Source organism: Alosa pseudoharengus, unplaced genomic scaffold (genome assembly GCF_046254945.1).
Source record: "Alosa pseudoharengus isolate Yale_2024_CS ecotype anadromous, Long Island Sound unplaced genomic scaffold, YU_APseudo_1.1 YU_APseudo_1.1_scf_21, whole genome shotgun sequence".
In the NCBI taxonomy this organism is placed as follows: domain Eukaryota; kingdom Metazoa; phylum Chordata; class Actinopteri; order Clupeiformes; family Clupeidae; genus Alosa; species Alosa pseudoharengus.
This window is the reverse complement of record NW_027468674.1, coordinates 28,180,792-28,196,248: the sequence shown is the minus strand read 5'-3', so window position 1 is coordinate 28,196,248 and position 15,457 is coordinate 28,180,792. Positions and strand designations below refer to the sequence as shown.

Below are 15,457 nucleotides of genomic sequence, written 5' to 3'. Positions count from 1 at the left end.
GCACCTAGTATCAAAAACCCCGATGACCTTGGTGACCTTGAGAAACGGAGCTCTATGTGAAAAATCGGTGGAACTCTCCTTGAGATGGGGGACATGTTTTTTGTTCTGGTGCTAGTGTTGTTTCTCGTGTGAATCTGGGCTTGGAGAAATGCTGCTCAGAGACACTTACGTTCACTATGTAGATGATGAAACTTTTCATCTCTACTGTACTTTGGACTTTTCATCTCTACTGTACTGTAACTCTTAGCACCACTGAAGTAGCAGATGAGTTTTGCACAGCACAGCTCACACCTGGGAGAGTTTAGAGCTGAAGCTGTCCTGTGTGCACTTCTCGAGCCTCTGCCATCCCTCAGAGGAAACAGATGCTGCGGCAGACCCTCTCCAGAAAGGCAGGTGCTGATACTCCTCAGCGAAACCAGATGGTTATGCAACAAACTCTCTAAACTGGCCAAAAAAGAGAAATGGCCCTTTTTTTTTTATCTCTCTCTCCATCTCTCTCTCTATCTCTCTCTCTCTTTTCTGAGGACCCACCTTTATACCCTTTGTGGTTTGGATTTGAGTCGTAGCAGCGTGAAAATGAAACTAACAGAGATGAGAGGCCGGAAGGTGCCAGATAATCTCGAGAGTGACGGGGTGAGATTGTTAAAACAGGACTGTCCTTTTTTCTTGTCTACCAGTCTTGGAGAAGCTCCAGGAACCTGCTGAGCCTATGAGTCAGTGGACTTCCATGATTAACTTGGCTATTTAAAGGAGTGACGGCATACTTCCAGCCAGTCCACTTGTTTTTTTTTATCTAATGAGTTTTAATCAAACTTTATGAAGAAAACTCTTCGCTATGGAACAGCATCAGATTTTCTGTGAAAGTGTAATGATCTCATCCTGTGAGATGGCCCACAGGATTTATAGATAATTGTTAGTCTTTTTTTAGAACCTCTACATATTCAGTGGAGTTTCCCCTTAAACTGCCAAGTTATTTTCAGGAAGTTATGAGCGGCAATTAAAGTTAAAGCACAATGGATTGTATTGTTTCCTTATAATGGAATCTAATCATTTATGGTGAATTTTATATTTCGTTATATATCATCTTGGTCTTTTTGTGTGTCGTTATAGATATTTCTTTTCTGTTCGTCCAAGTCCATGATGTCCGCCTGTATGACATGGTTGTAGAATACAGTCTGAATTCTGAAATAAGGGTCGCCTTTTGAAAAGGCTGAAGTGTCACCTGACAGAACTAAAAAGTACTGACATGTTTCTGTTAGTGTTTCTGTGGTATGAGAGTGACTGGGGAGGGGGGCTGAAGGAACGACGCTCTCATTTCTTCCTAATTAGCATGGCCTAGAAACTGAAAACATCCTCTTTTTTTCTGTGCCCATCTTTTTGCAAATCTGGAGAGTAAAAATAAGCAGTGAGAACTGTCGCCCTGTTGGTGTGCCCTTTTGTTGCTAAATGTAGCCTCTTTAGCCTCCAGAGAAGCTGTCGAAGCGTGAAGCACACGCTTGATATGGGAATGGGTGTGTGTGTGTGTGTGTGTGTGTGTGTGTGTGTGTGTGTGTGTGTGTGTGTGTGTGTGTGTGTGTGTGTGTGTGTGGTGGGGGGGGTGGCAGTAATCGGGCTCATGTATCTGCATAATTTATGTTCTCTGGACCAACTTGTTAAACTCACAATATGATTTTGTGGAGGAGTTCCAGTTTTCATTCTTTTAGGTCAGCTCTGACTTGTGAACTGTAACTGCAGGCAGAGCATGTATATAGTTCAGATTGTCAGATTGTGAATTATTGAGTACTGCCTGCAGGCCTTTGCCTTGCGGGCAGTCCGGTGTGGCAGCTTGTGACCAGGAGCGATATCAGAGAAAAACACAAACCTGAGTCTCATCCTTGTACTACTTCCCTTTTGCTGCGGAGCCCTCCTGAGCCTGTGTTGTTTGTGTTTGCCTTAGGCTACCTTTGGTCTTCCAACTGCACCAGTAAGTTAAGAGGTTAGAGTGAGGGTGGTTCACAATCTTGCATGTTTCATCTCTCCACAATCTTATAAACAATTGTCACACCTACACTTTTCAAGGTGGTGGAATTGCAGAAGTTTATTTTGATCCCACTTTTTAGTACTTTTTATTTTCATCCCACTTATTGATTAACTTGTGGGTCATTCTGTGTTAAATCAGATAAGGTTGCTGCTGCACCATCTCAGATTTTGAATATGAGAATTTCAGGAGCTCCCCTTTACTTTTTTGATGCTCTGCTCTTTTTGGACCTGTCTACACAGGAACTAAAGGTTCTTCCTTGAAAAATGGTTCATCAAAACTAAAAAAAAAACACAAAAACAAAATCTGTTCTTATTTCCAGAGTTGACCTTCTGGTTCTATGTGAAGGACCACTTGAACCGGCACGAGCTGCAGCGCTTCTACTCCCTGCGCCACATCACCTCAGAGCAGGGCCGCGGACGAGCCTGGCTACGCGCCGCGCTCAACGAGCACTCGCTCGAGCGCTACCTGCACACTGTACTGGCCGACCGCACCCGTCTCAGGTAGCGCAATGACCCCTGCTGAGGTCTCTCTCTGTGTGTGTGTGTTTGTTTGTTTGTGTGTGTGTGTGTGTGTGTGTGTGTGTGTGTGTGTGTGTGTGTGTGTGTGTGTGTGTGTGTTTGTTTGTGTGTGTGTGTGTTTGCTTGTGTGTGTGCTCATTTTTGGGTCTGTGCACGTATGTCTTTGTGCGTGAAGGAACGCTTGTTAATTAAAGCCTTGAGTTCTACAGGTTGAATTAAACTGTTTTGGAAGTTCAGAGACAGAATAGTTAATAATTGTTTTTATGTCCTTAGTGCCTTTTATGAAGACTGGGCTTTTGTTTTGGATGAGGAGAGAGCCAGCATGCTGCCCACCATGGCTGCTGGTAAGACTACATTTTCATCCTTGGGCTGGGTTTTGGTTTCACCTTCCCTATTGTGACTATGTTTAGTAAGATGGTGTACACGTAGATGGGCGCTATGGATTCCGTTTTACTGTTTGGTTTAGTTTGCTCAGTGCATATGGTACTTCATGCGTTACTTGCATAGTTGATATTATATAAATACAAGATGTAAAATTGTACTACTACTCATGTGAAAGGGTTTTATCGTGGTTATGTTTCCAGATTTGTGCAAGAGGCACGCACATCTCAGAGGTTGCGACAAGAATTCTCAGTATAACAGTTGATGTGCCGTGTGAAAGGGCAGAAATAGGCACCCACCAGCCCAGCACTAAACTCTGAGCGTGGTAAACAAAATCGGGTATTTCAGGCAGTAAAAGTCCCGATAAGAACCAAACCAGATTTTGACTACACACCTATTGCTACTGAAAAATGTAATGTTCATTATCACATGTTTTAGAATTTTCAAACGATAGGGACGGTAATTGGTGGTTTTACGATAGGCATTTTTATTTTGTCGAAGTCATCATTATGACTCTTGTGACTCTACACTAATCTGCACAGGTCTAAACTCCATCCTCTTTGCCATTAACATCGACAACACCGATCTGAACGGTCAGGGCCGTGGTGGTCCTGGGGTGGCCGGTGGGGGCAGCGCCACCGTGTCCCACCTACTGAAGGAGTCCACGCAGGGCATGAGCACCCTGTGGAAGGAGTCCACGCAGGGGGTCAGCAGCCTGCTGCGAGAGATCGGCTCGGCCACCGCCGTCGTGCCGGGCTTCACCCCGCGGCCGGAGGGTGCCTCCGACCCGCTGCCTGTGATACCCCGCAGTACCTCCGCAGGTAGGACTCACACACACACACACACACACACACACACACACACACACACACACACACACACAGCCATACATACAGGGGTGCATATGTTTGCAATTTCAGCAAATTGCAAGTTTATTCAAATACATGGATGAGAGTCCTGCTTTAGAGCCCTTGAAAGAGAGTTACAGTGAACAAGATCTTGAACTGTCATGCCCATGTGCTATTATGTACAGTATGCCACTGTTATTCCCATACACAGCTACTATGCTCACACGCAAACATCTGAACAGATAAACACTGTCTAGCACACCAGAGGTGCCAGAGGGCAAATTGTTTAAGAAAAGCTCTGTCCAGGCCCACAGTATGTTTAAATGGAGAGCATGACTTCCTCTTATCTGGCTGCGTCTCTAGATACCAGCACTCCCCACTGGTACAGTGTCACGGCGAAAACGATGTCAGTCTGTTCCCAGTCTCTTCCCATAGTTGCATCTCCTGTGGTGTGAGGCTTTGGAAGCTGTGAATCTTTAAACGCGAGGTGGACCGTCTAGACAGCTGTATCTAGTTAAGTAGATCAGAAATGCGCGTGGTGCCGCGCACATCGAGGAGTTGTGCTCCAGGGAGATCTAAAATTATTCATAATCCGTCTTCACAGAAGGGAAGTAATGACGGGGAAAATTATTTCAGAATTGGAATTGGTAAGGGGAGTAACATTAGTTGTATGCACTCACATTAAACCATGCCAAGAATACATTTTACGTCTGTCAAGTTTGATTAATCTGATTATTTCACACATTTTGTCTTTCGCCGACGTCAATGCTTTTTGGATTTTGGTTGAGTGCCTGACAGGGAAAATGAGATGTGGCACACTGTCGTAATAATCATTATGCGATGATTATGTAATTATTATTCAACCATTAATGGATGTGGGGCAAGTGTCCCAGACAAGGATTTAGCAGTGTGCAGTGTGCTTGACGGAATTATGTTTTCTCTCTGACTTTTGAGATTCTTAATTAAAATCCAGATATAATCCAAGATCTGGTTTAATCCTATTAGCATTACAATGTTGAAGTCATTCATCTCATAATTTTTCTTACATTCTGCTTCATATTCATAAGCCGGCGTCTCTTTATCTCCAGGGCTTTCTAGTGTGTGAGGGCTGGACACTGCAAATAAAATGGTCATCCATGACTTCATGGTTTTCATGTACTCCGATACAGTGTTGGTTTGTTGCTATTTGTCATTACTGCACTTGGAGTGGGTGTTTCATAGTTGCCACTAACACAGGGCACGCTAAGCTAGGACAGTGTATTTTGTTTGTTTTTTTTGTTTTTGTTTATTTTGTTACAGTTTGTTTGTACGCATGGCCATTAGTCGGAGTGCGCCGACACGAGTGCTGCGTACTCCGCTTTCCATGTTCGATGACGTAGATTCCACTCGCATACCAGAGCTGAGCACTTTCACTGCTGCCGTACCAATTCCTGTTCAGCCCTGTTTTGGTTGCCGCTGCTCAATAAAGTCCATTGTTTATTGAATGCTTGTCATATTGTAGATTTCTATGCTGGTGCGCGGTAGCAATTGACAGTGTGTGTCAGCGCACTCCTGTCTGCGCCCATTTGCGGCTCACCGAAGGAGCTGCCAGTAAGCAGTCAAATTCAGTCGCTTCATATCAATTCATGTCAATTCATATCAATTCACATGGGGATTATTATGGGAAAGTGTAACGTTTTTGCAACGTTTACTTGACGTTTGTGGGGTTGTTTGCTGGCCCTCTCAGTGCCTCCTCTGTCCCCTGCAGACTCCGGCCTGGCAAGGAAGGAGCGCCGGCGGAAGAAGAAGATCACCAACATCATCTCCTTCGACGACGACGACCCCGACGGAGAAGAGTCCTACGAGGGCATCCGGAGCCCCAGGAAGGGCCTGGCTGCGACCGCCGCCGAAGTGACGGGGACGCCCACGGCGGCAGTCCCAGTCCCGGTGGGCCAGGGCAGCCCGGAGGAGGACCCCGACCCTGCGGAGCCGCTGGAGGCCCAGGAGGCTCTGGATCCCTCGCCCTCCGAGAACGGGCTGCTGGAGGGCGGCATCGTGAGCTGGGCCACCACCCCGCCCCCCCACAACGGAGCGCCGCTGGACACCAAGAGCATCGACAACGAGGAGGACGAGGACGAGGACGTGTATGGGAAAGGAAGGGCGGCGCCACAGGAGGAGTCTGGGAGCGCAGAGCAGTGAGTGTTGTGTTCCCTAAAGCAGCTCGGCAGCCTATTTTTAGAGAATGAATGGCCACGTTTGAAAAATATGTATCATATTCACGGGCAGTGAAGAGATTGTGATGTGTGTCTCTCTCTCTCTTTCTCTTTTTGTGTGTGTGTGTGTGTGTGTGTGTGTGTTTGTGTGTTTGTGTGTAGGATGGTGGTGGGTAGCTTGTCGAGTGTTTCCACGTGGAGCCCCAGACAGATCCTGACGGACAATGACAACGACAGCACAGACATCCTCATCCCACTGGCTCCCTCGGATGTCTACACGCAGCCAGGTCAGAGGTCAAATGTTTTCTTTCATCACTGCTGCATAATCCCTTCTACGCAACACGACTGCATCACTACATAAATGCTAACCTGCTACTTCATAGAGTCACCATGTGTGATGTTGGAGTACTAAGATTAGATTTAGTTATATTTCTCATCTTAACTGTACACAGGGATCCAGACTAATTGTTTACAAAAACGTTTTCATTTAAGTGCACCAGGAATTTGTCACGGCACTGCAATAATAGGTCAGGGGTCAGGATCAGAGTAGGGATGGGTATTCGCAGGTTTCCTTCTTGGACTCTGGGGGCACATTTATGTATAAAATACTTTTTTGTAATACAACAGAAGAAACATTATTATTGTCAGAAGAGAGAAACACAAAATGAGTAAGGATTTTGCAGATATCACAGTGATTGGGCTACTATTACCTGTTATGTCTGGTCTATCCATCCACTCTGGATTAGATCCAGTGCCTCTGCGCTTGCTGATAGCCTGACAGAAATGAAGCCACATCTTTCTGTGTTTGTTGTTCATCTCAGCCGTCACTTGCACAAGCTGGCTCTCCCACAGCACCATGTTAGCTACTGTCCCCCTCCTCCCCCTCTACTCCTCTCTACAGTTATCTCCTCCTGACTGTTTCTTGCTGCTGCAGCTGCACTGGTTGTAGCCTGGAGATGCATACAAAGTCATTGGGTATCTAATCACTCGTCAATTTCCTTATGTATGTTTCTCCTTTGGTCCAGGCTGTCTTTGTGCCTCCCCCAGACAAGCCCTTTTTAGTCTTGCAAAATATTTTTCACTTTTCATCAGGGTCGACCGAGTAAACATTCCATCAGAGTTAATAAATGAATGGTAGCCTAATGTTATCCACTAGTTGTTGATATTGACAAGCAGCTAAACCTCCAACAACCAAGTTGTGTTCTAACATTAGCTTAACTACCCTAAGGCTCTGTACATGCATGCCATGATTTATTTGAGAAAATCTGGTCTCCCCAATTGTCTTTGTTGAAATGAGAACAAATGAATAGTTCATTTGAATTTTGAAAAAAAAAAAAATGCGCTCCAGTGTTCATGATGTAATCCATAATGAATACTGAATTGAATTGCGATTCGGTCAACCGATCAGTCCTGAAATGAGTGTTTTGATTCATGTAGTGGCGCGGAGGGGGAGGACCGGGTCTGTTGTTTGAGAGAGTAACAGAGAGCAGGGAAAAGAGAGACTGCTTGAGTATCTCCAGAAGACTTTATGTAGACCTACTTGAAATAGAAAACGAAAAAAGAAATGAAAGATGTGATGGTCACAAAAAGGGGATGCAGAGTTAGACTCACAAATTGTTAGGTGCACCGGTGTAACCTATGAAAATGTTTAGTTGCACCCTGGAGCCCTGGTACATAAAGTTGTGTTGAGCTAAACCTTACCTGTTTAACTTATTTGAGATTATCCTTTGTGTGCGTGTGTGTGTGTGTGCGTGTGTGTGCGTGCGTGTGTTTTCAGTCAGTTCAGTGGAGACAGTGGGCTTTGGGGCATACAGCACAGGCTTGGCGTCTGACGTGGAGAAGCCCTCATCCCAGCTGCAGTTCAGGTAAGTTCAGCCTCATCCTTCAGGTACAGGAGTGGCTGAAGTTGGTACTGCTCTTTATTCCATGCCAGGTGTTGTGGAACATTCTGACCATCGCTCTCTCACACGTCTCTCTCCTTCTGCTTCATTTCCCTCCTGTCCCAGCATGGAGCCCAGTCCCCCAGTGGCGACCGCACCTGTTAGCAGCATGCTGCCCACCCCAGGCCTTCCCGAGTCCATGACTGTTGGTGAGTCCTCAGTCCCTTCTCCCTCCCTCTTTCCCTCCCTCCCTCTCTCTCTCCCTCTCTCTCTCGCCCTCTCTCTCCCTTCTCCCTCCCTCCCTCTCCCTCTCTCCCTCCCTCCCTCTCTCTCTCTCTCTCTCCCTCCCTCCCTTCCTTTCTCCCTCTCCTTTTAAATCTTTATACCCCTGCCACTCTCTCTCTCATACGGCCCTTTTGCCTTTGCATTCAGCAAAAAAAAGAAAACAGTCGATTCATGGTTGAGAAATGATGTAAAACAGGACAGAACATGTGAGATGGCCATCTTGAGACACAGCATGCAACTTGTTTAATCTACTCGCTGTACTCCCCATACTCTCCAAATGGATTTTCCCAATGGTTGTGTGGCCAGACACCAACTGCTGCATGAGTAGCCAACTGTGAATTGACTGAAAGCAAACTTGTAGTAGAAGTCAGTCTAGAAATGAGTCAGGCCCTATGACTAACCAATTCAACTGACTGTGTAACCAGGTAACCAGAAATTATCCAGTTGGTTTTCATTGGTTGGAAGTATAAGTATATAGTATAGTATACTCTTTTGATCCCGTGAGGGAAATTTGTTCTCTGCATTTATCCCAATCAGTGAATTAGTGAAACACACTCAGCACACAGTGAACACATAGTGAGGTGAAGCACACACTAATCCCGACGCAGTGAGCTGCTTGCAACAACAGTGGCGCTCGGGGAGCAGTGAGGGGTTAGGTGCTTGCTCAAGGGCACTTCAGCCGTTCCTACTGGTCGGGGTTCAAACCGGCAACCCTCCGGTTACAACTCCGAAGCGCTAACCCATAGGCCACGGCTGCCGCATGGAACGTAGTTCCATCATATAATGAGGTTTTCTGACTATTTCCTGGCTACTGTTGAAATAAATCTTAACAACATATTCCCTTTTCTTTCCAAGAAGTGTTTGGTTATCATCCTCCTTTTTGTAGAGAGGGAGAGTGAGAGGTTCTCTGCTTCAAGTCCATGGAGTCACATAAAAGCCATTGTCGTCACTGACTACTTGTTAGTCATATAATGATGAGAGCTTTCCAGCTTCATGGAAGTGATTGCACACATTACCACAACACTACCCTCAGAGGTTAAATTATTCCTTGCCTTGTATATTGTTTCTCTAAATAAACTACAGAAGACAGGGGCAGCACACGTTCCTAAGCCAATGAAATAGTCATAAAATGTTTTCTTTGATTTTAAATGTAATTTTATGGACCAATATACTGCATATTTTAGATCTGGTAGAGTGTTTTAGTAATTAAAAATGTTTATCTTCCACACAGCATTGATTTTGATATAGTGACCATTGTTGTTGGTTGTATTGAACTGGCTGCTTTTACCCATCTTGACCAGTGGGGGCAGCAGTGCTCTCTGGTAACACATTGAGCTCTGAGGGCAGAGCAGATGAGATCTGCCTGTTTGGAAGGACTCTATTGGCCGGCAGCGGCGCTTTCCTCTGAGCCAGTGCTGATAAGTGGCGAGAATAGGACATTAATAAAGAATCCAATTTAAAGATGGAGAGATGGTAATGATGATAGGCCGTGGCAGAGGTGCCAGGGCTAAACAGGCATCGGCCAAGGGCGCTGGCGCTCCCTAGCATCCAGAGGAGGCTCGCCGCCATGCCAGGCGGCGGGCAGAGCTGTGCCCGATTGCAACCAGTTGAGTCCCTGCGAGCGCATGTGAAGGAACTCTGATGGATGCGAGTGAGTTGCGCGTTCTCCCGGAAGGTGTCCAGAGCCACTTGTTTTTTTCCCCCGCAAAAAACCACGACGGAAGATTTATTGCAAACACTGCAAACCAGCTGTTCAGTCTGCGCCAAGACATCATCTTATCATTAGCTGTCTGCTTGCTCTCATATTCATCCATAAGCCTCGTCAAATAAAACGCAAAATGCACACCCAAGTTCTGAAGTATAACAATCTCATAAAACATGGCAAAGCCTGCTCAGAATTTGCAACAGGAATGCGTGTGAGATTTCTAACCGAGTGTTATGTGAGAAATGATGCACGTTGTGTAAGCCACTGAGCAGTCAATAAATCATTACGTTGGAGGCATCCACTCTGTCTTCCTCCAACGGATGGCACTGTTGGCTCAGAGTCCAGCCTGCGGTCGGCGCAGCGTCTGGGGCAGAGCAAAGGGCCCGGGCAGGTGGAGCAGGAGATGATGGATGGAGTTTTACTACAGCCTCGCAAGTCTCCTAGTGAGATGAGGGAGGTGGGGGGGCAGGGCCTACTCAGACTGTCTCTCTCTCTCTCTCTCTCTCTCTCTCTCTCTGTCTCTCTCTCTCTCTGTCTCTCTCTCTCTCTGTCTCTCTTTCTCTAGGAACTGAGAATTGAGAATGCACTGTGTGGGGATGTGTGAGCGCGTCAGACATCAGGAGAACGGGTGCGGGAGTATGTCTGTATAGGTGTGTGTGTGTGTGTGTGTGTGCGTGTGTGTTTGTGTGGGAAGATTCACTTAGGTGGATGGAGAACGATAGAGAAAAAGAGTGTGTGTGTGTGTGTGTTTGTGTGTGTTTTTGTGTGTGTGCGTGCTTGACTGACTGACTGCATGTGTCAGAGTCCATGTGCATGTTTGTCAATGTGAATACTCAGTGAGATTTAGGGAAGTGTAGTAGTTTCTGTGTGTGTGTGTGTGTGTGTGTGTTACTGTGTGTGTGTGTGTGTGCGTGTGTGCGTGTGTGCGTGTGTGCGTGTGTGCGTGTGTGCGCGTGTGTGTGTGTTACTGTGTGTGTGTGTGTGTGTGTGTGTGTGTGTGTGTGTGTGTGTGTGTGTGTGTGTGTGTGTGTGCGCGTGTGTGTGTGTGTTACTGTGTGTGTGTGTGTGTGTGTGTGTGTGTGTGTGTGTGTGTGTTACTGTGTGTGTGTGTGTGTGTGTGTGTGCGTGTGCGTGTGTGTGTGTGCATGTGTGCGCGTGTGTGTGTGTGTTACTGTGTGTGTGTGTGTGTGTGTGTGTGTGTGTGTGTGCGTGTGTGCGCGTGTGTGTGTGTGTGTGTTACTGTGTGTGTGTTACTGTGTGTGTGTGTGTGTGTGTGTGTGTTACTGTGTGTGTGCGTGTGTGCGCGTGTGTGTGTGTGTTACTGTGTGTGTGTGTGTGTGTGTGTGTGTGTGTGTGTGTGTGTGTGCGCGCATGCATCCATTGTTCCAGGGCCTGTCTCCTCGTGCCACACCAGCTCTCAGACATTTCTGTATTGAAACACCGTTAACAATGCATGAGGCGGCCGCGACCCCGCGGCCAAGACAACGCAATTAATGAGTCACGAATTACGTCAAGTCAATTGCAAGAGGGGGAGAGCACGGCACACTCTTTTGGATTACACTTAGTTCTCTTTTGGATTACACTTAGTTCTCTTTTGGATTACACTTAGTTCACTTTTGGATTACACTTAGTTCACTCCCGACTGCTAAAATTGCTCAATTTTCTCATGGTGAGAGCAGGTTAGGCACTGAATACACAATGGGAGAACACTGTGGCATTTAGACAAAAGTGCCATCAGCACCTTGTGATTATCGCTCCTTGAATTTTTCTCAGCATGTGTGGATGTGGATGTGGATGTGAACGTGCTCGGAGCTTGTTATAACACATTATGAGCGATGCCTGGGTTATAAACCAGTTTGATGATTCTTTACGACGTGTCTTCGTTCCAATGATAGGAGATGGGAGGTCAAATGAAATGGCTTTATTTCTAGAGGGAGGGCTGTGGCCACTCATTTATTGTGTGCAGAGGGACTGTGTGCAGAGGGACGTCCCATTTTTGGGGGGACGCGATACATGCATTTGCATGGCATTACAGTCCCTCCCATGGAGATAACCTTTGCTGGAGAGGAGCGGGGTTGGAGCTGTCCGCTCTTTTGGAGTCTTGGATATCTGAGAAGAGTGCTCAAAGCTCTTGGTTCAATTCAAGTTATCGAACCGGCGTGTGTGTGTTTTTGTGTTTGTGTGTATTTGTGTGTGTGTTTTATTTATGTATGTTTTTATGAGTTGGGCGTTCATGCATGACTCAGCTCATCCACCCGTTGTTTATGAGACTGAGGCTCTTATGTTTGTCTGAGAGCGTCTGTCTGTTTATGGACATGTGTTCGTGTGTGTGTGCGTCGTGTGTGTGCGTTGTGTGTGCGCGCGTGTGTGTGTGTGTGTGCGTGTGTGTGTGCGTGTGTGTGTGTGGACAGCATGGCAGGTCATGGTCAGACTAGTTGCTCATAAATCATCGCTGTGTTTTGTGTTTGTGTGTATGCGTGCGTGCGTGCGTGTGTGTGTGTATGTGTGTGTGTGTTTGCGCATGAAGTGCAGACTCACCAGGGTGTATTTTGCCTCCAGATGGAGATATCAGGGAGGGGGCGTTCTCATCTGCTGGACACACACACTCACTAGCCCACACTCACACGTCCATGAACCTACCTACTCACGCTCTCTCTTTCCCACATAGAGACACACACACAGTCACACTCACATGTGCGCCCCCATCTTTTTCCAAAGACCTATCACACCCTCTGTCTTTCTCTCTATCTCTTCCAGACATAAAAACACACCCTATTGCTCATAACTTGACTGTTACCGTTTTTCTCTGTTTCTCTCTTCCTTTGTCTTTCTCTCTCTCTCTCTCTCTCTCTCTCTCTCTCTCTCTCTCAGTCACACACACACACACACACACACACACAGACACACACACACACACACACACACACACACACACACACACACACACACACACACACACACAAATTCAAACGAACATAGCTACCTTTCCTTATCTGGAGATCCTTCATTAAAAGTCAGACATGCTCCACTTTTCTATGAAGTTTTATCAATTACTGCACTGAATTTTAACTAATTTTCTCAGCTCAAGGTGCACATCCCCCCACCCCACCCCACACAGACACCTCCATTGGCATTGGTTCTTAAGTAGACTAATTAAATTAAGCAGGAGTGCCTTGGGCTTCATGCAATAGGAGGAATAGGAGGAGGAGGGTCAGTGGTAAGGGCATCACCCTTAAGGAACAGAAGCTTCTTTTTTTTTAAATACCCCCCCCCCCCTCTCCTGGGTGCTCTCCTCTCTCCTGTCTCCTGTCTCCGGAGCCCGGCATGTTGTGGAGTTTACCTAGGCAGCGTGTGATGGCAGCTACTGAAGTGTCTTCTCCCAGCCCTCCTGCTGTGGGCTCATTTAGCCATCAGCCGCCTGACAGTCGAATGTGCTCACACACACACACACACACACACACACACACACACACACAGACACAAAGACAGACTACACACTCACATACAGACAGAGAGACACACAAACACACATATAGGCTTTTCTTTTTCTTTCTTGCATACGCTGTTTGCAGGTTTGCAGGCTGCCACTCAGCTCAGAGGCAGCTCCGACCCCCCCCCCTTCCTGTCTCTCTCTTTCTCTCTCTCTCTCTGTCTCTCTCTTTTTCTCTCTCTCTGTCCCCCCCCCTCTTTCTCTCTCTCTCGCTGTCTCTCTCTGTTTCTCTCTCTCTGCCCCCCCCCCTCTTTCTCTCTCTCTCTCTCCCGTGGTAAAGACGTCAGAACCTCTCAAGTGCTGCTTTCATGTCTTCTACTCAGCTTTTCCTACAGTAGGCATTTACAAAGCCTCCAGTGCCACAGGGCTTCATTGCTCTTGCCGGTCAAGAAAACATGGTGAAAGGAGGAGCTGTCAAATCTGCGGATCACTTTGCGTCGTCACTCAGCCCCTTGCTGTTTTTCCTTCATCCGTTTTTTTTTTCTTCTCCTGAACCTCCGGTCCAAAAAACTTACAGTACATGGCCACTTTCACAGTCACTACCTCAGGAGGCTTGATGTTTTTAACGTTATTTCCAAAACCATTTGAGATGAATCAGAATGGAAAAAATCAGTAACCCCCCCCCCCCCCCACCCACACACACACACACACACACACACCTCCACTCATCATCCCTCCTCCACGAAATTTAAAAAGGTGTGGAAAAACTCAACAGATGCCAATCAGACCTGCTGCTTCCAAAGTCAGCATGAACTCTCACCACTGGAAATGTCATTGCCGACGCACTTGGCCTGGCGTGGTAGATTATATCTGGCCACACTCCGTTACTCCTCCAGTAATTGACGGCTCTTAAGGCTGTAGATTGAGGTAATGGCCTGTCTCACCAGGTGGCAGCTGGTTCCAGGAAAGGTCAAGAATATTTTCGGGGTGGGTTCGTATGGTGTTTTGGGGAGGGGGGAAGAGAGGTCATGAGTGTAGAGGGTCGTATGTAAGTGCTTCTGGATTAGTGTGGAGTTACAGAAGAGGCAGACCAGGATGTTTGACAAGTACATGACAGCATTATGGACACACACACACACACACAAACACATAGACACACAAAGACAAGCACTGCTCCACTGTATTGCATCGGGGAAAAATATCATGAACACAGATGCACATGCTCTGACAAATCCAACCTTCTATGGTCACTTGTTTCTCTCTGTTTCACACACACACACACACACACACACACACACACACACACACACACACACACACACACACACACACACACATACTCACACACACACACACGTACCTACTCTCACACACACACCTACTCTCACACACACACCTACTCACACACACACACACGTACCTACTCACACACACACACACGTACACACACAACACACGTACACCTACACACACACAACACACATACACCTACATGCACACAACAGACACACACAACCAGGGACTGAAAACAGAATTATTTTCATTTTGGTTCGATTTGAGCAAAAACATGATTTTTTCGTTCCCGTTCTAGTGATTCAAGGCCTCTCCTCTAAATGGTAGCCAGTTAGAACGTTGTAGAAAAACGATTAATGGCGTTCCTTTAAAAATGACATTTCCTTTACAAATTGATTTATGGCCGGTGGCACAATACTAGGCTTTTTTTGCCCAACAGCCTTAAATCTGCAAAGCACATTAGATGTCAAGGCTAACTGTGAAAAACACTTTTTTGACTAAAACTTTTGAATGATATTCAATGAAAGGTTAAAGGTTGCAGCGATAGCGGGGATACGTTGCCAACCCTTGTTGGTAGCAGTTGTTTTTGTGTACAGATCTCGGAGCTTAGGGTGCCTACAGAGAAATGTTTTCTTGACGGCCTGCTTATGGGGCAGACAGCTAGCGGATCGTTAGGAAAGATTACAGTAGATGAATGTGATCAATTATGTTTGGGACTTTTTTGGGCCTGAAATCGCCGATACAACCTACTGTTATTAACCGGTTATCTAAAATTGAATATAGCGTTTTCACTGCGGAACAAGTAAAGTTGGTTTTGTTCCTGTTTTCGATTACGTTCGTCCAAAAATTTTGTTTGTTTCCAGTTTTCGTTCTTTGAACCGTTTCTAATCCCTGCACACAACACA

General features: G+C 46.4%; 1 protein-coding gene across 2 annotated transcripts in view; it reads left to right on the top strand.

Annotated features, from left to right (window-relative positions):
• snx29 (sorting nexin 29) overlaps window positions 1–15,457 on the top strand; it is a 107,203-nt gene that overhangs the window by 5,026 nt on the left and 86,720 nt on the right. Inside the window, exons 2-9 of one of the 2 annotated variants that reach the window (XM_076298446.1) lie at window positions 248–633; window positions 2,340–2,520; window positions 2,812–2,882; window positions 3,462–3,740; window positions 5,515–5,941; window positions 6,122–6,246; window positions 7,737–7,824; window positions 7,966–8,048. In XM_076298446.1, the coding sequence (XP_076154561.1) occupies window positions 2,861–2,882; window positions 3,462–3,740; window positions 5,515–5,941; window positions 6,122–6,246; window positions 7,737–7,824; window positions 7,966–8,048 (1,024 nt within the window). In that variant the 5' untranslated portion in view covers window positions 248–633; window positions 2,340–2,520; window positions 2,812–2,860. The remainder of the gene's footprint in view (window positions 1–247; window positions 634–2,339; window positions 2,521–2,811; window positions 2,883–3,461; window positions 3,741–5,514; window positions 5,942–6,121; window positions 6,247–7,736; window positions 7,825–7,965; window positions 8,049–15,457) is intronic. The other variant, XM_076298445.1, reaches the window with a different exon arrangement.